The sequence below is a fragment of the Syzygium oleosum genome, unplaced genomic scaffold (genome assembly GCF_021117445.2).
Source record: "Syzygium oleosum isolate NSW1041296 unplaced genomic scaffold, Sole_v2.1 Sole_v2.07, whole genome shotgun sequence".
NCBI lineage: Eukaryota > Viridiplantae > Streptophyta > Magnoliopsida > Myrtales > Myrtaceae > Syzygium > Syzygium oleosum.
Window position 1 is genome coordinate 7,242,778 of NW_026607491.1, and position 22,518 is coordinate 7,265,295.

The window sequence follows — 22,518 nt, forward strand, 5'->3', positions numbered from 1 at the left end:
CTAAAGTAGACAACTTCTGTTTTTTTTTTTTTAATCTTTTTGGTTAAGGCAGGCTCTCCTAGCCTAAGTCTGCTATAACTGTATTCAAGTGCTTATTGGATGGAGTTTTGTTATACTCAAAACTCTTACAGGATATTATCATGGAACAATAATCTTTTTTCTTTTTTGGTGCAGCTGTGCTTGATGTAATTCTCACCTGGAAAGCACGACGGAGCATGTCTGATGATCTAAAGCTAAGATATAACTTGAAGGTCGTTTCAGCTGCTGCTTGGGTTATTATTCTCACAGTAACATATGCTCATCCTTGGGAGAATCCTCCTGGATCCACTCGAACCGTCAAAAGCTGGTTTGGCAATGATTCAAAGTCACCTTCCTTGTTTATCTTAGCTGTTGTGATATACCTCTTTCCAAATGCATTGTTGTTTCTCTTCCCTTCAATCCGCCGATTCCTTGGGAGGTCGCCCGATAAGATTTGGAAGCAAATGATATGGTGGTCACAGGTATGCATATGATCATCCTTCTTGTTTCAGTTTTGCAATTAAATGCTGAAACAAGAATTTAGATTACGCATGACGGATTAAGTATAGTCCTATTTGTTATTTATGATCATCCTTCTTGTTTCATTTTTGCAATTAAATGCTGAAACAAGAATTTAGAGTTCGCATGACGGATTAAGTATAGTCCTATTTGTTATTTATGGATGGCTGGCTGTAATGGTTACCTCAGGAATTGCAGCCTCCGCTCTATGTTGGGAGGGGAATGCATGAAAGCGCGTTCTCTCTCTTCAAGTAAGACTTCTTTCTTGAAAGACGTACGCTTGATACCTACTTTTTCTATTTTTTTTGGCCAAAGTCTGACATTTACTCTTATGGCACCTTTGTGTTAGGTACACATTATTCTGGGTTTTTCTAATAATTACAAAGTTGGCATTCAGCTATTACATAGAGGTATGTTGAGTACTTTACTGTCTTTAAACTCTTTCTGTGGCACTTAGCAAGTATATCTAGGGTAAAGAAATAATCAGGAAATGTTTTCTTGCAATTGAAACCCTGTGATAAAATCTGTGAAGTTAGTTGACAGCATTATATGGGGTTTGCACACACTGCAATGCAAACTCTTGACATTTTTTTTTTCTTGAGAACTCAAGAAAATATGCACGACTCATTTTAATGGCCACTACTTGTTTAGATTCCTAATAAAGCATGTTTTTTCCTTTCTATATGAGAAGCAGATAAAGCCTTTGGTGGGTCCTACAAAAGCTATAATGAGTGTTCAGGTGACTAAATTCCAGTCGCGTGAATTCTTTGAACGAGGTAATGAAGTTGAATATTAGCATGTTGTGCAAATCCTTCTTAACAAGCATCAAGAATCTGTATTTATATATACTTCTTAACTTTGCAGCAAAAGACAATATTGGTGTTGTGATTGCTCTCTGGGCTCCTATTATTTTGGTATAGGCTATGCTACTTCTTTCCTTTGGGTACATTGTCGTAACTCTGGTTCAGCTAACGTGTCTACCGCTTTTTGATATAGTTCTTTTCTCTTTAGGTCTACTTTATGGATACTCAAATATGGTATGCCCTATTCTCCACTTTTTTTGGAGGAATGTATGGTGTGGTTCGTCGGATCGGAGAGGTAAGTGGAAAATGTCAAATAGTGGTTCTTATGGGTTTGCTCATGCTTGTGTTATGTAATTTTTTTGGGCGGCTCTATTTCCACCCCCATTTTGGCTAAAACACTCATTTTTTCAATTAACTGACGAAAATACCGTTCTCTCTCTTCAATTTATTGTTTCTTTTTTTATCAGGTTAACCAAAATAACTGCATTTATTTCTATTATCTCTCTATCTACTTCATAATATAAATGCCCACTTACATCTAACGAGATATCATCTTATCCTGCATCCTATTATCACTTTATCTAGAGATGGTTCTTAATTTTAATTTTTTTTTGGTCAGAATTCTTAACTTTAATTCATGGTCTCATATTTTATTCACAAAAGACATAGAAAATGTTAAATTTCTATTTCAGACGGCTTATAAACACATAATTAATTGCCTATTTTTTATCAAATAATTTGAGCAAAACTTAATTTCAAATTGAAAATTAAAATTCAATCTAATTATCTAGCCGATCTCGACCTTGTGGGTTTTTTCCGAAATAATATTTTCTAAAGCTAAACATCGCTTATTTTGTGCTTTCTTTTGATTTTTTCACATTTTGATCTAAATTGCATCATCCCTGGTATGACTGAGGACAACAGAAAGAACAATTTTTGTCCATTGTAACAGCAGCAATCTAGATGTCACCAGTAGGAATCAGTGCAAAGTTTTCCTGAAGTTTATTTGTTATAAATAATCACTAAAAATTCTATCAAGTATATAAAGAGATGTCTTCTTCATCTGGTGATATGCTGCTTAATCTGTACATTGTACAGTGCGCACTGTTAGGAACTTGGATTGTGGATCCCTTTTTGATAATGTACCCCAAACAATGGATTGATGTAGTTTTTGTTCTTTTGCATTGCATTGTTTGTCTTCATTGGACATTTCTGGATATGCATGTTTCTTGATTACCTGTTAACCCTTTATATGCATATGTCCACACATACATCCAAATAGAGTTGACTAAGACTTAAACAGGAGTCCTCTTAGTCAGCATATCGTTTTTTTCCTCTTTAAGTTGCAGTTGGTAACATTGCGGAGAAATTCTTAGTTTGGTTTTAATAATTTTCTTCCATCTTTCATTTCCTTGTCTCTTGAAATCCCCAGATACAGACATTGAGAATGGTTAGATGTCGTTTTAAATCTTTGCCCGGTGTTTTCAATGCTCGTTTAATCGGAAAAGAGAAGGCTGAGCCGAAGAAAGATGGATCAGAGGCGACCTCATCACAAAGTAATGCTAGGGTGAGGTTTCCGCAATTCAGCATGGTTTTTTTGTCCATTCAAAATGATTGACCTCATTTTAGTTGCTGATAGACTTCAGCAGCAGTACTCATGTTGTTTATCTGGCTTTGCTGACAGGTCCTATCGAAAAAAGAGAAAGCAAGATTTGCTCAATTATGGAACACAATAATTACCAGCTTCAGAGAAGAAGATCTTATTAGCAATAGGTCTTTGGTGCTTAGAATATATTTCTTATTATTATCGTCTTCAATATTTTTTCTGCTGGACTCCGCTGCAATCTCTTCTAGTAACAGATTATTTGTTACTATTTTGCTTCTATTAGTAATTGATATTTAATTGCTGCTGTGTTGCTTTGCCAGGGAGATGGACCTTCTGCTCGTTCCATATTGGGCTGATCGTGAACTAGAAGACATTATCCAGTGGCCTCCATTTTTACTAGCCAACAGGGTTGGTTCACTGATATCTGATTGTGCATTCGAGTTCCCTTCCCTAACATCTGCTTTTCATTTTATGTAGATACGTATGGCACTATACTTGGCTAAAGACAGCAATTGTAACGACTGGGAGCTCAGAAAGATAATTGAGACCGACCGCTTTATGTCCTGTGCTATTCGTGAATGCTATGCTCAGTTTAGAAACATCATTATGCTTTTGGTTCAAGGAGAGCTTGAGAAAAAGTAAGTCTGATTTGCAACATTTGTTGTCACCTAGTCCGTAATTCTCTGTAAGATGACCGAAGCCTACTGGTTCTAACGTGCCCTGTTTGGTCTCCGATGCTGGGTCCCAGGATTATCGAATCGGTCTTCTCTAAAGTTGACAAAAGTTTAGAAGATGGCAATCTGTTAAGTAAATTCAAGATGAGTGCACTTCCAAGGCTGCATGATTGCTTTGTTAAGCTCATCAAATATCTGGTAACGATTGTATTCTGATGGTGTTTTTCCTTTCTTTTGGTTAATTTAGGGTCGACTATTTAATAATCATATAAATATTTTTGTATATTTGCAGTTGGACAATAAACAAGAGGACTGGTTGGAAGTTGCGATACTCTTCCTTGATATGCTTGAAGTTTTCACACGCGAGATGATGGTAGAAGCTCATACATCCAGGTCTGGCATCTTGGTGCAATCTTGAATGTGTTTCATCCTGGCAAACCCTTATGACGTAAATTTATTTATTTGTTGATAAAGTAATGTTATGTTTACTCTTTTTATGTAGTCTGATTGACTTAATCCATGGTGGACCCGGGCCTGAGGGAATTACTCCACCACTTGATGAGAAACTGTTTACATCTGCTGGGGCTATTAGGTTTCCTATTCATCCAGCAAAAGAAGCTTGGAAGGAGAAGGTGCCTTTTTTTTGGCAGGAAATTGTGTGTATTTATGGATTTTCTAGCTTGCTATAACCTGTCATTACTTATTCAATTTGCAGATTAAGCGGCTTTATTTATTGCTTACCACAAAGGAATCCGACAGGGATGTACCTTCTAACTTCGCGGCTAGAAGGCGCATTTCCTTCTTCTCCAATTCATTGTTTATGGAAATGCCAGCTACTCCTAAAGTTCGCAATATGCTTTCCTTTTCGTAAGGCCTTTTTCATAGTTGCTATGTTTTTAATTTTCCATAGAAAAAAGCGTTGGATTTGAAGAGATCTAATCTGAGATTAACCTCTCTGTAGGAGTTAGCATGAATATCCAATAGTTGTGCCTTTAAGGTGGTTGTAGTTAAAAAATTTAAGGAAGGTAGTGCTGTCAATCATAGATGGAATAACATTTAACCTGTGCATGCTGGTATACAAAAGGGCAAAGAGAGGTAACCTAAACTAGCAATTTCTGTACTCACAAGAACAACTAAACAATATCTCGCCGTTACATGGATGTCAAAGCAACATTGTCACCTTTTGGAATAGGGATGACAATTTTCCCTGGCCCGGTGGATATCTGAACTGCCCTACCCCGAATGGGGTGGATAGAACCCGCAATGGGTGGATTTTGAGATGGGGATGGGGCAAAGTTTCGTGCCCCGCAAGCAAGGCAGGGTGGGGATAGGTTTGGTCAGCCCCACTTTGCTTTACGCCATTCTTCATTTTGCATATTCCTAGTCCTAATTTCCTTAAATGAATTTGGTAATATCATTTTATTTTATTTTCAATTGTGAAGGATTCCATTTATAACGACTTTATTATTATTATTATTAACTTTGCTATTGTAAGAATTTTTTATTGGATAAAAAAGTGTGAAACCCATGGGTTATTTTGAAAAATCTGCACACCGGTGGAGTTAGGGATGGGGTAGATAAACTTGCCCCGCACGGGGCATGGAGCGGGGATGGGGCACCTCCAGTAATTGCGGGGGCCGGGATGGAGGTGCAACCCCTTCTCCCGCCCCTCCCCATTTGTCGTCCCCATTCTCAAACACTAATTAAAGCCTCTTGACACATTTCTCCATTCCAATGCCAGATGCCCCAACCTAAGCATGAGCCACAATTTCCAGATTTTTCTTCCATTTTTATGATGTTTAATACCATATCTGGCAGCCTACACTTCCTTCACTGATTTTAGCTTGGCGAATGAAGAAAACGAATACTTTTCCTTTCTGTGGTTATGTAGCTGGCGTTTCAAGTAGTTTTCTTTTCAATTGTCTCAAGTAGTTTTCTTTTTAATTGTCACATATTAGTCAGGGCTTTACTGCAGATTGGACTTGAGATTAAACATTTATACATAAGTAGTTTAAATCTGTTGACAGCAGCAGATGACAGGTGCATTAAAAGTTATCAATTTTTTGTGATTCTATCTTTTTACTCTTTTCTGTAATCAAATGGCTTGATGCAATCCAGGAAACTGAATATGTTGCCATGTAAGTTTATTTTGCCAGGTAAATGTAGATGTAGCAGAACCTTAACCCTTTTCCTCCTTTATGAATTGAATATGATCTTAGATGTTAATAGTGGCTATATGGGAACTTTATGCCATTGTAGTATTTTGTATCTTCATGCTTAGCAGACAACAATTCAGCTATTAATTAATACATGTCTCATGCAAAGATCAAATACCAATTAGTGACAAGCAATGCTTGAATTTTGGATTAAAAAATCTTATGTAATATAGCCCTTAAAGAGCATGTCTTTTATATGTTATCAATGATTCAATTGAATCTGCTTTCTGTAGAAATTTAGGAGAAATTGTTCTAAGTTTTATTCTCCAGAAAGGGCTACGAAATTACATGAGGCCTCTGGCCTTTTATAGCTGCTCGTCCAGCTAATTATTTCGTGCTAACTACCGAAGCAAAAAGCCAGATATACTAGCCATAAATCTGGTTAGTATCTGCTGGTTTAAAAAAATTATCAGCACCCTAAAACTTAGGAAACAAATTCCTAAAAGCTAACAAACAAAATCCTGAAAATCTGGAAACAAAATAATCGAACTTCTACTGCTAACTAAAATATCCGGATCTGATTTTCAACACTCCCCCTCAAGCTGGGTTATGAATGTCTATCATACCCAGCTTGCACCTTAGAGTCTCGAAACTATTTCTGGATAAAACCTTGGTCAGTATATCCGCTGTTTGATGATTGGTTGGAACATACAAGAGCTTCAATATTCCTTCATCAAGTTTTTCTTTGATGAAATGTCGATCGATCTCCACATGTTTTGTTCTATCATGATGAACCGGGTTCTTGGCAATCTCAATAGCAGCTTTGTTGTCACATAATAATAACATAGGATTGGTATTAGTGAATCCTAGTTCATTTAAGACTCTTCTCAGCCAAATGCCTTCACATATTCCTTGACACATTGCTCTAAACTCCACTTCAGCGCTGCTCCTAGCAACAACGGGTTGCTTCTTGCTTCTCCAAGTAACCATGTTGCCCCATACGAAGGTACAATACCCTGTTGTTGACCTTCGGTCCGTGAGAGATCCAGCCCAATCTCGCATCCGTGAAAATCTCCACGTTTCTCTCCTCTCGTTTTCTTAAAGTAAAGCCCTCTTCCGGGACTTCTCTTCAGGTACTGTAAGATTCGAAAAACTGCCTGCAGGTGCTTCTCTGTTGGTTGGTTCATGTATCTACTAACCATACTAACTGCGAAACCAATGTCTGGCCGAGTATGTGAGAGATAGATTAGTTTGCCAACTAATCTTTGATATCTCCCTTTGTCCGTTAATGGTCCTTCTTCTTCCATCTCGGTTTTATAGGTAGAATCCATGGGGTTGTCAGCTGGTTTACACCCAAGCATACCGGTTTCCTTCAAGAGATCAAGAGTATACTTGCGTTGGGAAATTGCAATCCCTTTCCGTGACCGAGCTACCTCCATACCTAGGAAGTACTTGAGTTGACCTAGGTCTTTAACTTCGAATTCTTGTGCCAAGATATTCTTCAGTTTTCCAATCTCCTCCAGATTGTCACCAGTTAGGATTATATCATCGACGTATACGATCATTATTGCTCTTCTACCTTCATCTGACTTCTTGACAAACATTGTATGATCTGTTTGACATTGAGTGAAGTTCAGCTTCTCAACGACCCTTGTTAACCTCTCGAACCAAGCACGAGGTGATTGCTTTAGGCCGTATAGGGATTTCTTGAGTTTGCACACCTTGTTGAAGCTCTCTTTAGTGTCAATTCCAGGTGGGACCTCCATAAAGACTTCTTCCTCCAATTCCCCATTTAAGAAGGCATTCTTTATGTCTAATTGCTGTAGGGGCCAGTCCAAGTTAGCTGCAAAAGAGAGCAACACTCGGATGGAGTTTAGTTTGGCCACCGGAGCGAAGGTTTCTTCGTAGTCTATTCCATATGATTGTGTGAATCCCTTAGCGACCAGCCTTGCCTTGAAACGATCAACACTACCATCGGCATTGTGCTTAACTGTAAAGACCCACTTACATCCCACCAATTTCTTCCCAGCTGGCAATTCTGTATATTCCCAAGTCTTATTCTTCTCAAGTGCATGAATTTCCTCAAGAACCGCTCTTTTCCACTCAGATTGAGCAAGTGCCTCATGGATATTCTTGGGAATTTGAATGTCGCTCAACGTTGAAACAAATGCCTTGTATTTCGGAGACAACTTTTCGTAAGACACAAAGTTGTTAATGGGATGTTGAGTGCACTGTCTCTTCCCCTTCCTAAGAGCAATAGGCTGATTAAGATCATCAAGTACAGCAGAATTTTCTGAGTTTGCAGAAGCATTACCTTCATCGACAGTGGGTCTTGAACTCGGATCTGTCTCTTGAGCCGGCCTTGATGTAGTACGGTCCTCCAACTCCTTTTGAGTCTTCCGCCTAGAGTAGACAATTACCTCTTTATTTTTGTCTTGCGTAGCATCTTGAATGGGTAGACACGAAAGACTTTCGGATGTTGGATGACTCTCGGATGTTGGAATGGGTAGATACGGAAGACAAGGAGAATTTGTTTGTTGTGACCCGAATGACTGAGAAGTGTCCCAAAAATAATATTCCTCACAACTTTCCCCCTGAATGATATTTTTGGAGTGAAAGGGCTGGTGCTCAAAGAAGGTAACATCCATGGTGGTATAAAAACGCTTTGTTTGTGGGCAATAACACTTATATCCACTTTGATTTGGAGCGTATCCTAGAAACACACATTTGAGGGACTTAGGATCTAGCTTGCTGCGATGTTGCTGATTTATATGAACAAATGTTGTGCAGCCGAATACTTTGAGTGGGATATGTGAGGCAAAACGAATATGTGGGTAGGTATGAAGTAGCCTTTGAAATGGTGTTTGGAAATCTAGAACACGGGAAGGCATGCGATTGATGAGATATGTGGCTGATAACACTGCTTCTCCCCAAAAATGTTTAGGAACATGAGTGGCAATCATAAGAGAACGGGCGACTTCCAAAAGATGCCTATTTTTTCTCTCCGCCACTCCATTTTGTTGTGGAGTTTCTACACAAGAGCTAATATGTATGATACCTTGGCTATTTAGATATGACCCGAGCTGTGAGTGAAAGTATTCTCTCCCATTATCCGTTTTGAAAACTTGGATTTTTGTGCTGAATTGGGTTTGGATCATTTGGTTGAAGGTTTGAAAAATTCGGCCAATATCTGATTTTTCTTTCATCAGAAAAAGCCAAGTGAGTCTTGTGTGATCATCAATGAAGGTAACAAACCACCTAGAACCAGTAATATTATTGACACGAGAAGGTCCCCAAATATCACTATGAATCATGTGAAATGGATGAGAAGACTTATAAGGTTGCAAAGGGTATGAACTGCGAGTATGTTTGGATAATTGACACACCTCACATTGAAATTTTATTGAATCTTTATTGAACAAAGAAGGTAGCAACCTTTTTAAGTACGAGAAATTTGGATGACCTAACCTATAGTGCCACAATCTTACTTCACTCTCTTCCTTAGCACGAGATGCTACACATGACATCTTCTTGTTTTTCCATTCTGAGGCATTAACTCGCAGAAGGTAGAGGCCCGCATCCATCTCAGCACTGCCAATCGTCATCCCCGAGTTCAAAACCTGAAATTCACATGAGTGTGGGAAAAATTTAGTAGTATAGCCTAAATCTTTGGTTAACTTGCTGATAGAGAGAAGATTATAGCTGAGTTTGGGAATAAATAATACTGAATTCAGTGTTATATCTTTTGAAATAACCACTGATCCAACACCAGCCACCTTTGAGCAAGAACCATCAGCAATTCGAACGCTAGTGCCGTTTTGACATGGATTGTACTCGTTGAACACTGTGATATCTCCGGTCATGTGGTCGGATGCTCCCGAGTCTACAACCCAAGAGGTGATTTTCTCCTGTTTAGCACTAAAGGCATTTAGAGAATTACCTCGTTGAGCTATTGTTGCTGTACTAACCCCTTCTGAACGGGTTGCCTTGTGAACTGATTCCTGTAGCAGCTTTTTCAGCATCTCCAGTTGCTCTTTGTTGAAGGGACTCGAATCTACCGAAGCGTTTGTTTCGGTTTGGACTATGTTGCTTCTGCTCTCCCGGTCTTGAGTAGGACGTGAGGCTGATGGCTTCCAATCATCTGGCCGACCATGAAGTTTCCAGCATGTGTCTTTTGTGTGACCTGTCCGTTTGCAATGATCACACCACGGACGACCACCCTTTCGCTGGTTGTTGTTGTTTGACTGAGTGCCTCGACTGTAGGATGGTTGAGATCCTCGGGCTATTAAGGCAGAATTTTTTGGATTGGTCTGATTTTTTGAACAACCAAGCATCACCTTTCGCCGAGTCTCTTCTCTCCTGACCTCCGCAAAAACTTCTCGTACATTAGGTAGGGGCTTTATGCTCAAAACTCGTCCACGTACCTCGTCAAGCTCTTGATTCAAGCCTAACAGAAATTTATAGATGCGTTCTCGATCTTGAATCTGCTTGTACCGCTTGCTATCTTCAGGACAACTCCACATCATATCTTCCAGCATGTCAAGTTGCTGCCAATGACGCATGAGTTGGTTAAAATAATCAGTGACTGAAGATTCCCCTTGCCTTAGATCATGAAGAATGCCCTTGATCTCGAAGATGGCTGAGGTGTTATCTTTGTTGGAATAAGTTTCATGAACAGCATCCCAAATCTCCTTCGCTGTTTGGTAATACATGAAATTCTCCCCTGTTTCATTCGTCATTGAATTCAGCAGCCAGGACATCACCATGTTATTTTCCACCTTCCATGTTCGATAGTTTGGGCTTGTCGCCTCTGGTTGTACGGCAACTCCAGTTAGGTAATCTTCTTTACCTTTTCCGCAAACGAAAATCATGATAGAATGGGACCATTGATTGAAGTTGTGACCGGTAAGTTTATGACCGGTGATGAGAAGAGTTCCCCCTTCGGATACATTGATAGGTTGGGTAATCAAAGGAGAGTTCTGAGCTTTAGGGTCTGAGGTTTCACTCTCAACCTCGCTTACCATGGTGGCTCTAGGGTATTTTGTCATGGTGGAAACACTCAGAGATGTGGTAGAAAAGAATGGTCCAGATCGAGCTCTGATACCATGTAGAAATTTAGGAGAAATTGTTCTAAGTTTTATTCTCCAGAAAGGGCTACGAAATTACATGAGGCCTCTGGCCTTTTATAGCTGCTCGTCCAGCTAATTATTTTGTGCTAACTACCGAAGCAAAAAGCCAGATATACTAGCCATAAATCTGGTTAGTATCTGCTGGTTTAAAAAAATATCAGCACCCTAAAACTTAGGAAACAAATTCCTAAAAGCTAACAAACAAAATCCTGAAAATCTGGAAACAAAATAATCGAACTTCTACTGCTAACTAAAATATCCGGATCTGATTTTCAACACTTTCTTATCGTCTCTAATGTAATAATCCATGTCAGCGCTTTGACTCCTTACTGCGAAGAGGAGGTTCTCTTCTCGGTGCCTGACTTGCGGACGGAAAACGAAGATGGTGTTTCAATCCTCTTTTACTTGCAAAAAATTTTTCTAGGTTTATTCTGCTCTCATGCTACTTACATATTTCTTTTGGTGTGTTTTCTTATCTTTCTGAGATCTGTCACCAACTTTTACAGATGAATGGACCAATTTTCTTGAGCGGGTGAAATGTGAAAGTGAAGAGGAACTTAGAGCATCTGATAAACTGGAAGAGCAACTTCGTCTTTGGGCATCATATAGAGGCCAGACCTTAACTCGAACTGGTCTCTCTCTCTCTCTCTCTCTCTCTCTCTCTCTCTCTCAACGAAAAAGATGAAAAATAATGAAGAAATGAAAATTCACCTAATCATCCCTGGAGAGAAATGACGAAAACCAAGAAACTTGCGCGTTGTATGTATCTTTTGGTATCGGAGCATTTATACTTCGCATACTCTATTTTAAAAAAATTACAGGTCGCATCCGTCTGATTTTCTACCAATCAACTTAAATGACTATAAGTATCTCTTTTCTTCTCTTGAACCCAACTGAAGGATGAATCTCCAACCCGTGACCAATTGACTATAACTTTGTGAGCTTAATTTGTTGGAATAATTCTATGATTAATAGAAAAAATTAGTTCCACCAGCTGTAAAGGTCTTTTTGGACATCTTGGTTTAAGGCAATTCTCTGAATTTTTTCAACTTTTTAGAAATTCTATAACGATAATTAATGGAGAGTTCATGTGTTTTTCACAAGATATTGCTCTGCCCCTGCCCGCAACCCAGCCCCCCCCAAACCAAACCAAAAAGAGGAAAAAAAGAAAAAAGAGAGGAAAGATTCACTTGTGCATTTGTCATGTCCTCTCTGCATGTATGACATTAAGAGAAAGGATTCACTTTTCATTCGATTCCTTAAAATATGCTATTGATGACAGTAAGAGGTATGATGTATTACCGGAAAGCTTTGGAGCTTCAGGCTTTTCTTGATATGACCACAAATGAAGGTGCGTGCTCTTTTCATTAGCTATGTGGAAGTTTTGAGTTGCTTGAGACTTATGCGGCATTTAGCTGGCTTTTCAATCTTCTCTGGGAGTCGGTGTCTATTCTCATATTATGCATGTTCGCATATTTATTCTAACATAAAAATGCAAATTATGTCGTTTGGATATCACAACGTGTAGAGTTAATGGAAGGTTACAACGCTGTAGAGCTAAACACAGAGGAGCACCTGAGAGGTGATCAGTCACTGTTGGCCCAATGTCAAGCAGAAGCTGACATGAAGTTCACGTATGTGGTCTCATGTCAGCAATATGGTATTGACAAAATATCTGCGCATCAACGTGCAAAGGATATTTTAAGGCTTATGACCGCGTATGTGTGCATTCTTGCTTAAATCTTTCAGCTTTGACCTGTTTGTTGCTGTGTTTTAACAATTTCGATTTTTGCTCAATTGCAGGTATCCATCAGTCCGTGTGGCTTATATCGATGAGGTCGAAGAACCTAGCCTGGACGGGACTAAATCGAACATTCGGAAGGCTTACTATTCAACTCTAGTGAAGGCTGCTTTGCCGAAGTCAATTAGCTCTTCAGAGCCAGTTCCAAACTTGGATCAGGTGAAGTTTGCTCGACTTAAGTGAGAAGAAGACAAAAAGCAGACACAATCTAGAGATTACTCTTGCGTCCATTTAGCTCCATGCTATTTTTAGAAATTAATAATCTGCAATGCTTTCAAAGTAGCACTTCCTACGTCTATTAGAGATTGGTTAGTGTCTCACAGAAGTTTGAATAGCTGAAACTTTACACTTAATGCAATGGAAAGGACCAAGGTAAACTCAGCTACTGATATATTAGACTTTCCAGGCAAAGTTTTGAGAGAGATGATTTTGGTTTAGATAGGGTCGCAACTTGAACCGATCTTCTATTTTGTTTATTTTTAGGTGTCATTTTGTCCTAATAGAGATGAAAGTGCTTGTTGTATTGAACAGAGAGCCTTATGAAAAGCAGGGAGGACAAGGAAAAAAGCTTCACATTCGATAAATAACAAAAACAAATAAGAAGTCCATATACTGTAGAACTTGAGTGTAATAAAGTGTAATTCTTGCATCTGAATGTTTCTAAAATGAACAAAGGAAGGAAAATGAAATAGAGACTACAAAGAAATGAAAAGAAAATGAGAATGTAGTTAGCTAGGGCAAAAATGTTAGGAGGGAGGAACCTAATCGGGCGATTCATACCCATGCCTGTGGGTTGGACTCCTCTACTAATTGTGAGCTAGGCTACATTTAAAGGATCGCAAGCCCGCAGTGGTTAAAGGGCTTTAATGTAGTTATGTTCTTCCTATCGTGGGTGTCCTACGCTTGCTTCTAGAAACAGCAGTCGTTGGTGATTGTTGCTTCTAGATGATTGACAATATGTTGCCATTTTGTGCTGTCCTCGATCTTTATGCTGCTTACATTGCCTGCCAAAAAAGAACGAAAAATACTTGACACTTATTTTGGGGGCAGGTTATATATAGGATAAAACTTCCTGGACCTGCTATTTTGGGTGAAGGAAAATCTGAAAATCAGAATCATGCCATTATATTTACTCGTGGAGAAGGCTTGCAAACGATCGATATGAACCAGGTATCATGCATTTTACTCATCGTAAAAAAAAGAAAAATATGGCCCATTCCTTGTGTTCACTTCATATCCTCCTTTTATCTTAGGATAACTACATGGAAGAAGCACTGAAAATGAGGAATTTGCTACAAGAATTTCTCAAAAAGCATGATGGTGTGAGGCATCCGACAATTCTTGGACTTCGTGAGCACATTTTCACTGGAAGGTGAGCTTTGCTGAAATTGCAATGTTTTATTTGGCGTTGTTGATAATATATACTATTATGACATGCTGAAAGTTGTTTACCATTTGCTGCAGTGTTTCGTCTCTTGCTCGGTTCATGTCGATTCAAGAGAAGAGTTTTGTGACTATCGGCCAAAGGCTGTTGGCCAACCCCTTGAAGTAAGTTATTTGTATTCGTAGCCTTTCAAAGATTTGAATGTACAGTGTGCCTTAGACCAAAAAAAAATGAAAAGAATGTTCAGTGTGCCTGATGGATTTGGAGTCTGTCACTACTGTTGCAGTGGAAGAGATGTACCCTTGTACATGATGAGTCCTATAGAGTGTAAAAGGCCAAGGCCAAATCTGCAGCCTTCCAGATTTCATATTCATCATCTTTGGTTGCGGGGGGAAGGGATCTCTTTTCTGCAATTGGAAAAAAAAAAAAAAGAGGAGCAGATTTGACTTGTCTTTCTTGTTCTACTAATAGAAGCAGGTAGCTTGATGTCACACCTAATTGCACAAAATCAGGGGGGGTTGGAGGTTGGGGATTTCTGCACTTTATTGCCAGTTCTTAGTTCTGTTAGGTATGTTGATGGTGGATGGCAAAGCTGAGAACTGCAGTGCCTTAAATACTATATGCATGTACATGAACCTGAAGAAGCCAAAGTTGTGCTACTTTTCATTATTTGTTTCAAATTCAAACTTGTGGTGCGAACAGAAATTGGGTTCCCACTTGAGTCAATGAAAGATGGGTCATAAGGTGATATTTGATTTATGTTTAAGTAAACTGGAAACTCCTTCGAACGGCTTGCGTTCAATTATTAGTTAATGCTCTTGTTTAGCAAGTGTAAGATTTAAGACTTTTAGCCCCTTCTCATCGAGATTAATGCAAAAGAGAATCAAGTTCAATGAGTTTGTTAGGCCTGTACATATGTGTGGAAGAGAAACAAATGCAACGGATCTCTCTTTATGACTGTCTGTTTAATAAGGCTGTTGTTTTTTTTTGTAAATATCTGAATAAGGATGCTGAGGAATGAAGATTGATTTGTAAAATGATGATAGCAAACTCTTGTTGGATGTTTTGGCCCAAAAAAAGCTCAAACGGCGCTTGAATGCATCTTACTTGATATATAACCATGTAAACTTTGCCATATGACTTTGTAACCGTATAAGTTTTAGTAACCTTAGGATTACTCCATGTATCTAATGGCATAATCATGAGTAACCATTGAATCTTGTTTGCTCCATTTGTTGCCTGTCATGAAGGGTTCGTTTCCATTATGGTCATTCTGATGTCTTCGATCGGCTGTTTCACCTTACCAGAGGTGGTGTCAGTAAGGCTTCAAAGGTTATCAATTTGAGTGAAGACGTATTTGCTGGTATGTGGGTCTTCGGAATTGCCTATTATAACTAATTGGCTTTAGCTTTACATGTATATTTGTAATTAAATTTTCTCTCTTGTAGGCTTCAATTCTACACTTCGTGAAGGCAATGTAACTCATCATGAGTATATACAAGTAGGAAAAGGGAGGGATGCGAGTTTAAACCAGATATCCATGTTTGAGGCTAAATTAGCCAATGGATATGGGGAGCAGACTTTGAGTAGAGATGTATATCGACTTGGACATCGTTTTGATTTCTTCAGAATGTTATCATGTTATTTCACCACCATCGGCTTCTACATCAGTGCTTTGGTAAGTCGGCCTTTTCCTCCTAGTGTTGTATTTTTCTCGTTATACATATCTCAATTCTGAATTGTCTTATTATTTTTTTGTGGCAGATTACTGTGTTTACAGTATATGTCTTCCTTTATGGCCGTCTTTATTTAGTTCTTAGCGGGCTTGAAAAGGAATTGAGTACTCAGCTAGGAATTAAGGACAATAAGCCTTTCCAGGTGGATTTTGCCTCCCAATCATTTGTACAAATGGGATTTTCATTGGTACTGCCTATATTGATGGAAATATGGGTGGAAAGGGGAGTTCTAACTGTACTTAGTGATTTTCTGCTGATGCAATTGCAACTTGCCCCCGTTTTTTTTACTTTCTCTCTTGGAACAAAGACACTATTATGGAAGAACTTTAATCCATGGTGGTGCAAAATACAAGGCTACTGGTCACGGTTTGGTAGTGTTCCATGCCAAGTTTGCAGACAACTATAGAATGTACTCCCGCAGTCACTTCGTTAAAGGATTTGAATTGATGATTTTGTTGCTCATGTACCAAATCTTTGGTCAATCTTATAGGGGTTCCGTTGTTAATACCGTGAGCACAATATACATCTGGTTCATGGTTGGGAGTTGGCTTTTTGCCCCTTTCTTGTTTAATCCTTCTGGTTTCGAGTGGCGTAAGATTGTCGATGATTGGACAGATTGGAATAATTGGTTATGCAATGATAGAGATGAACATTCAGAAAGAAGTTGGGAAGCTTGGTGGGAAGAGGAACAGGAGCACCTGCGTCATTCTGGAAAGTGCGGTATCATAGCTGAGATTATATTGGCACTGCGATTTTTCATATATTATCATGGTCTTGTGTATTACTTGAACATCACGAAGCATACCAATATTGTCCAGGTATATAATTCCTTCAATTCTATTTCTTCCTATATCAAAATCCACACTATTATAGTGGCGACATCAAGGTGTTCATCTTTCTCTTTGGCACGATTGCAGGTTTATGGCATATCAGGGCTCGTGTTCTTCTTTATATTGTTTGGGATGAAGGTGAGGATACATGATCCGTCTAGTTCCAAAATTTATCAATGAGCTTTCCTATAATGAACCCAAAAGCTTGAGCTATTGGCCCTAATCAAAGAGAGCATCCAATACCCTACTTCTATCTTGAAGTCCACATTATTATTATTATTGGCCATACTTATCTTGTTTTAGTTGACTAGCGAGAAGCTTCGAAATATGTTGGCCAGACATGAGCACCATCAAAACCAATTTCATGCTTCTTTTCTGAACTCAGCTTTTTTTTTACATGGTTTTTGTTGGTTGGCCAATTTTAATTGTCCTCCTAGATGCTTTTCTTCTTAGGACACCAGATGCTGAGTGAACACATGGCTGTTGTATAACGTTCTTCGTTGTATTTTGCAGATCATTTCTTATGAACAAAGAAAAGTCGGGGCTGATATTGTCATCCATCTAATCAAGGGATTTATGTTCTTGACTTTTGTAGCCATTTTAGTTACATTAATTGCACCCACCGACGTGACACTGCAATACGTAATGGCTTGCGTTCTTGCTTCCATGCTGATGGGTTGGGGAATGCTTTTGGTTAGTGACGCTACTCTCTTGCCCTTATTCTTTTGGACTATATATACAATTCACAAATTTTTGTCTTTTTATAGTTTGGTTATTATGGAGGGTAAAGCACGAATGCTTGTCATTATTACATAGATGTGGTGATTCTGCTGGTTGGTCTCACTTTTTAATTTTGAAACTGCTTGTGGGTATTGCATTTGCATTTCGCTTCATGTTAAGCTTCTTTTATTATTCCGAATTTACATTTGAGTGATGACTTTGCGTGCTTAGCTTTACCCAGATTGCACAAGCTTGCAGACCTCTTGTCGACGAGCTTGGAATTTGGGGAACAGTTAAGACTCTTGCCCATGGTTACGAGATCGTTATGGGTTTCTTTCTGTTCACTCCAGTTGCATTCCTGGCTTGGTTTCCATTTTTCTCAGAATTCCAGAGCCGTATGCTCTTCACCCAAGCATTTGGCAGAGGCTTGCAGATTTCGCGTATTCTTGGTGGACAAAGGAAAGATGAGGAGCAGTCCTCTAACATGAACGAGTGACGAAAGAGAAACATACCATGGCTAAACAAAAGTTTTGAGGGGTTATTCTTTTAGAGAGCTCGATTGCTCAAAAACAATACACAACATTTCATACTTGATCATACATCGTCATCTGGATGTGCACCTACGGTGTGCTATTTACGCACTTCCAACATGTGCGGACAAGCGTAAGTTTCGTGTTTGAATTTTCCCACAGCATAACCCTAAAAGCCGGGACATATACGTGATTTAATTTGTATTCCAATGTATGTATCGTAACATTGTGTCTGTGCTACGACTAATGTATTGCCTCTTTTCCCCTACAATATAAATTCAGGGAAAATCCGCACGGTGCATTGCATCTTCAATTCGATGGCATGTTCTTGTTATTTTTGTTAATTTCCTAAGTTTTGTCTTTCCATTCTCGATAATATAACGAGGGCACGTACCATTTTCAGGTACTGTTTCGTCTTTTATTATGTTCATAATAATTTAAGCTAGCTCATGGGGCCATTATTTGATATATACGGTACCCGAAAAAATCTTTGCGATGTACATTTTTCCATCTCGAGCGGAATATATATAGGGATTACAGAATCACGACCCAGGTTCTACGGCTGTTTGCCCGTTTCTGTCTAATATGTACTGGCTAAGCTTAAGCATAAGAAGTTTGATTCATATATGTATGACTCATCGATTCAACATTTTGTATGTAGATACGTGTATCAATATATGAGCAAAAAAGGTCAACGAGGGCCTCGGATACAGTGGTCTGAGTTTGTGCAACTGTTTGGAGCGTTGACCTAACTCTTTCATAGTTATATCTGCTATGCCATAGATAGATTGCTCTTTACTAACCTTCACGAACGAAGTCGTAGATAGAATCGAGCGTGATACAAGGGACATGTCTTTTATAGTATCTAGTGTAGATCTATATATTTTTTAATGTATGTATGTGTGTGTGTGTTTTTTCAATGGGATAGAATGAGTTTAGACAACAATTTATGTACTTTTTTTCTTTGGGACCCTAGGTGTGAACAACCCTTGTTTTATAGCACAAAACATACTTAGAGAAATACTAGCTTAGAAATTTTATTAGAACTCCTTTTTAATTTGATATGTTGGAACAAGTGAGACATAAAAATAGAATGATCAGCTTACCTAAGAATTCAAGATGAAATTGTTGCGTCACTTGGAAAAATAATTTCAGAGAGAAACCTAAATGTACATTTACCTTTGGCTCGCTACGTCGTTATCCTAATATAATATTTGATGGTTGGGAAAGAGTGAAGGAACACGAAACATAGATTTTTTACTCCAGACTAGGGGTGAGCACGGTTCCAGGGTAGAACCGGGAACCGAAAAACCGAACCGATGGGTAAGGTTCGGTTCCGGTTCTAGGGTGAGCGGTTCGGTTCTCGGTTCCAATTTTTAGGAACCGCGGTTCGGTTCCGGTTCCGGTTCTCGGTTACAGGCGGGGCAGGAAGGAACCAGAACCGAACCGGCCGAACCGACGCTCTTCCCAGTAAAAAATAAAAACCCTAACTTTTCTTCACAAATTTCTCTCTCGGTTGCTCCTCCGTTGCACCCTCTCTCCCACTCCCCACACCCACGACTCGACGAGACCCTCTCGCCTCTCCTCGCTCCGTTCGGCGTCCGCCTCGGCTCTTCCTCTGTCTTCATCAACCACGGTCCGGCTCATCCACGGCGGATTTCCGAGTCTAGGTTCTTTTGGTGACCAATCGAGCGGCTTGTGGCTGGAGGCGCAAGAAGGGAGCGAGCAAGGAAAGAGTAAGCGTCAGTTGACGCCCGCGCTCCCTCTGCCCACTCCTCCCCTCGCCAAGGCATGGGCTCGAACCCCTCGACTTCGATCATCGATGCGACCTCGAAATTTGACGTCTTTTCTTTGGGTGGTGTGGTTTCAGTTTCAGATCGGGCTATGCCAACTTTCGGTGACGGCGGATAAAGAGAGGAACATTGCCCATGCTCGCGACGAGATTCGGGAAATTTTTTTTTCTTTCCGAAAATGGGCATCAAGGTAGTTCCACCTCCCTCTTCTTCATTGTTGATTGAGTCGTCCGTTGATTTCGATAGGGGCTGACGAAGCTACTGGCGGACAATGCCCCTAAGGCGATGAGGGAGCAAAAGCTGGAGAGCTACTTCGGCCGGAGGATCGCCGTCGATGCCAGCCTGAGCATCTATCAGTTCCTCGTTAAGTGCTTTGCTTTTTATGAGTTGATGTTCCTGATTGATTGTGTGTTTCGGTGTTGGCGGGGATTTGGATTTTGAGTGTTGGGGGTTTTTTTTGGTCTTTGATTGGGGGATCAGGTTGTGGTTGGGAGGAAGAGGACTCAGATGCTCACCAATGAGGCTGGTCAAGTCACCAGGTACCACTAATGGCATCGGAATACTCCATGGAAATGATAATCCACTTTGCTCGAGTTTCTGTTTTGATGCTTCAGTTGTTATTGCTTGGACTGGGGTTTATGTATATGAGATCGACGTGTCACATTATTTTGTACTTGCCATGTGATATTTGTTCTTGGGAAGTGTTGACTTTGAGCTGCTTTTTGATTTGTCGTCTCATGTAGTCATCTGCAAGGCATGCATTACCGAACGATTAGGCTGTTGGAAGCAGGGATACAGCCAGTGTAAGCTTTTTTCTTTACCTCCTATGTTTTCATTGGGATAGAATGCTAAGAAGAATGAAGTTTGTGCTTCTCTGAATTATACTTTATGTTATTATGATAGCTACGTATTTGATGGTAAACCTCCTGATTTGAAGAAGCAAGAGCTCGCACAATGGTACTTTATTATTATGTAGCCTTCTCTTCTCTCGTTTTTTTTTTAATTGTCTATGAATACGTTTAGTTACCTTAAATGTGAAGGTTTGTCTTTGTTTTGATCACTTCCTTACTGTGCGATATTTTAGTTCTATTCGATGAGAAGTTTGATGTTGTCTCTGTTTTCCAGAAAAACCTATCTATGTAGCTAACCAGATATGTGTGCGCATGTGGTACATGGCTTTGATACCATTGCAGGTGACACAACAGCACAATGAAGACTGCAAAAAACTATTGAGACTTATGGGTATCCCAGTAGTTGAGGTTACTATTCTGTCTGAGAAGTTCATTCTTCTTTATTCGTAACAAAAATGTTAGATACCAGATTCAGTTTATGTATGTCAGGCCCCTTCAGAAGCAGAGGCACAATGTGCTGCTCTTTGAAAAGCTGGAAAGGCATTATCTTCCTGGTTGATCATCTTCTGATTTAGAATAATTCATTGTTATCTCATGATAATCCAATCATCTAACTCTATGGAAATGACATTTTTTTTTTGCATGATTTCGTGTAGCTGCGGAAAGTTTGGATGTGCCTCCTGATTGCAAAATGGGAAATTTATGGCTTACAAGAACTTTGTATACCTTATCAAATGCCCTTTTGTGAAGGCGTGCACTAGAAGAAAGAATGGATAAAAGCATCTTGAGTAGGCACGTGTTCGTTTCATCAGTTTTGGGTGACTTTCTGTGGCTAAGTTCTTATTGATGCTTATGTAATTGCTATGTTTTTATACTGCAAGCTTTGGCTTCCAGTAAAATCAGCCATATTTGCAGCCTGCGCCGTTCTATAAAAGGAGGGAAAAATCACGTAGCTTGCCTCATGGTTTTGTTGACTCTGTGCCAGGAAATATGGAACAGTCCCTATTCAAATGATAGCTTCCCTATTTATGCTGAGGACATTGATGGAGGTTCATCTCCTTCAACTGCTATGTTATTTGAAGCTGCTAAGGCCTTGAAGGTTACCATAGTGGGCAGTTCAATCCCAGAAAGATGTGGTGATCGATTGTACAACGCTTGCTGTGTTTTTGGTTCCATTGGAGTGCTGAAAGCCAAGCACCACAAGGTAACTTTTCTTTCCTTAAGTAACTATGTATGGAACATTTAGTTGCCTGAGTCTTCTAGTCTATTTGTTGTTTGAGTTGTTTTCTTTTCTTTTCTTTTCTTTTTGGCTCTATGCGGACGTTGGACGTATTGGTATAGGCATACATTTATGATATTCGGTTTCGGGGAATTGGCAATGATTTATGCTGCAAGAGGTAGGTTTTGTTTCCTCTTCGTCTATTTTGCATTTCCTACAATGTTATCGCATCTTGGTCTTTGGGGCTGCCACCGCCCAGTCTATGCGATTCGAAAGTAAGAAGATTTCTGACAGTAAACATGTATGTCTTAAGTGGTGGACCTTTGGATTGTTTTCCTTTGATTTATTTTCGTTTTATCCCTTCCAATGATTTTTAAGTTGAACATCAGCAAAGTAAGCCTTGCACAAAGGGGGCTTAGCTGTATAAATGCTTTTACAACATTGCGATATGTCCTCTATTGCTTTTTGTATAGAAGATATCTCTTTGCAATATTGATTCCAAATTAGCTAGTTTTTGCCTCCTCCACTATTATATTGTTTTAAGTTTCTTTCCTAGATTAATGAGGTTTGCTATTGGTGTTGCTAATTGGCCTTTTATTGACAATATCATTCTACTAATTATATTTGCACTGATCCATTGATAATAAAGTTATATGATGCTGAACTCTTGATGTTTTCTATTCTGCATAAATGGATCTAGGTTGTTAGATAATATCCCCTTTCTACTAAGCGAAATATTGTTTTTTAAT

General features: G+C 39.3%; 1 protein-coding gene and 2 pseudogenes across 2 annotated transcripts; all 3 read left to right on the plus strand.

Annotated features, from left to right (window-relative positions):
* LOC115676570 (callose synthase 3-like) overlaps positions 1–18,207 on the plus strand; it is a 58,360-nt pseudogene extending 40,153 nt beyond the window's left edge.
* A 1,212-nt stretch (positions 18,208–19,419) lies between these two features.
* LOC130138639 (omega-amidase, chloroplastic-like) lies at positions 19,420–22,477 on the plus strand (annotated as a pseudogene).
* On the plus strand, positions 19,689–21,086 carry LOC130138561 (flap endonuclease 1-like). Of its 2 annotated transcripts, XR_008816913.1 has the most exons (6): positions 19,689–20,062; positions 20,180–20,238; positions 20,443–20,502; positions 20,603–20,656; positions 20,893–20,958; positions 21,040–21,068. XR_008816913.1 is itself a non-coding variant. In XM_056312887.1 (5 exons), exons 1-5 carry the CDS (start codon positions 19,985–19,987, stop codon positions 20,894–20,896), a joined length of 255 nt encoding a protein of 84 aa, XP_056168862.1. In that variant the 5' UTR covers positions 19,689–19,984; the 3' UTR covers positions 20,897–21,086. The 2 variants fall into 2 exon arrangements, 1 of the variants encoding a protein (XP_056168862.1); XM_056312887.1 differs by having other exon boundaries at positions 20,893–21,086.
* Positions 22,478–22,518: the final 41 nt, after the last annotated feature.

What these genes read in the sequence shown, in the direction of transcription:
- LOC130138561 (XM_056312887.1), top strand. Translation starts at nt 19,985, where the DNA reads ATGAGGGAGCAAAAGCTGGAGAGCTACTTCGGCCGGAGGATCGCCGTC. An exon ending in TGAGCATCTATCAGTTCCTC is followed by an intron (nt 20,063 to 20,179) that starts GTTAAGTGCTTT and finishes TTGGGGGATCAG; the next exon opens with GTTGTGGTTGGGAGGAAGAG. An exon ending in GAGGCTGGTCAAGTCACCAG is followed by an intron (nt 20,239 to 20,442) that starts GTACCACTAATG and finishes CGTCTCATGTAG; the next exon opens with TCATCTGCAAGGCATGCATT.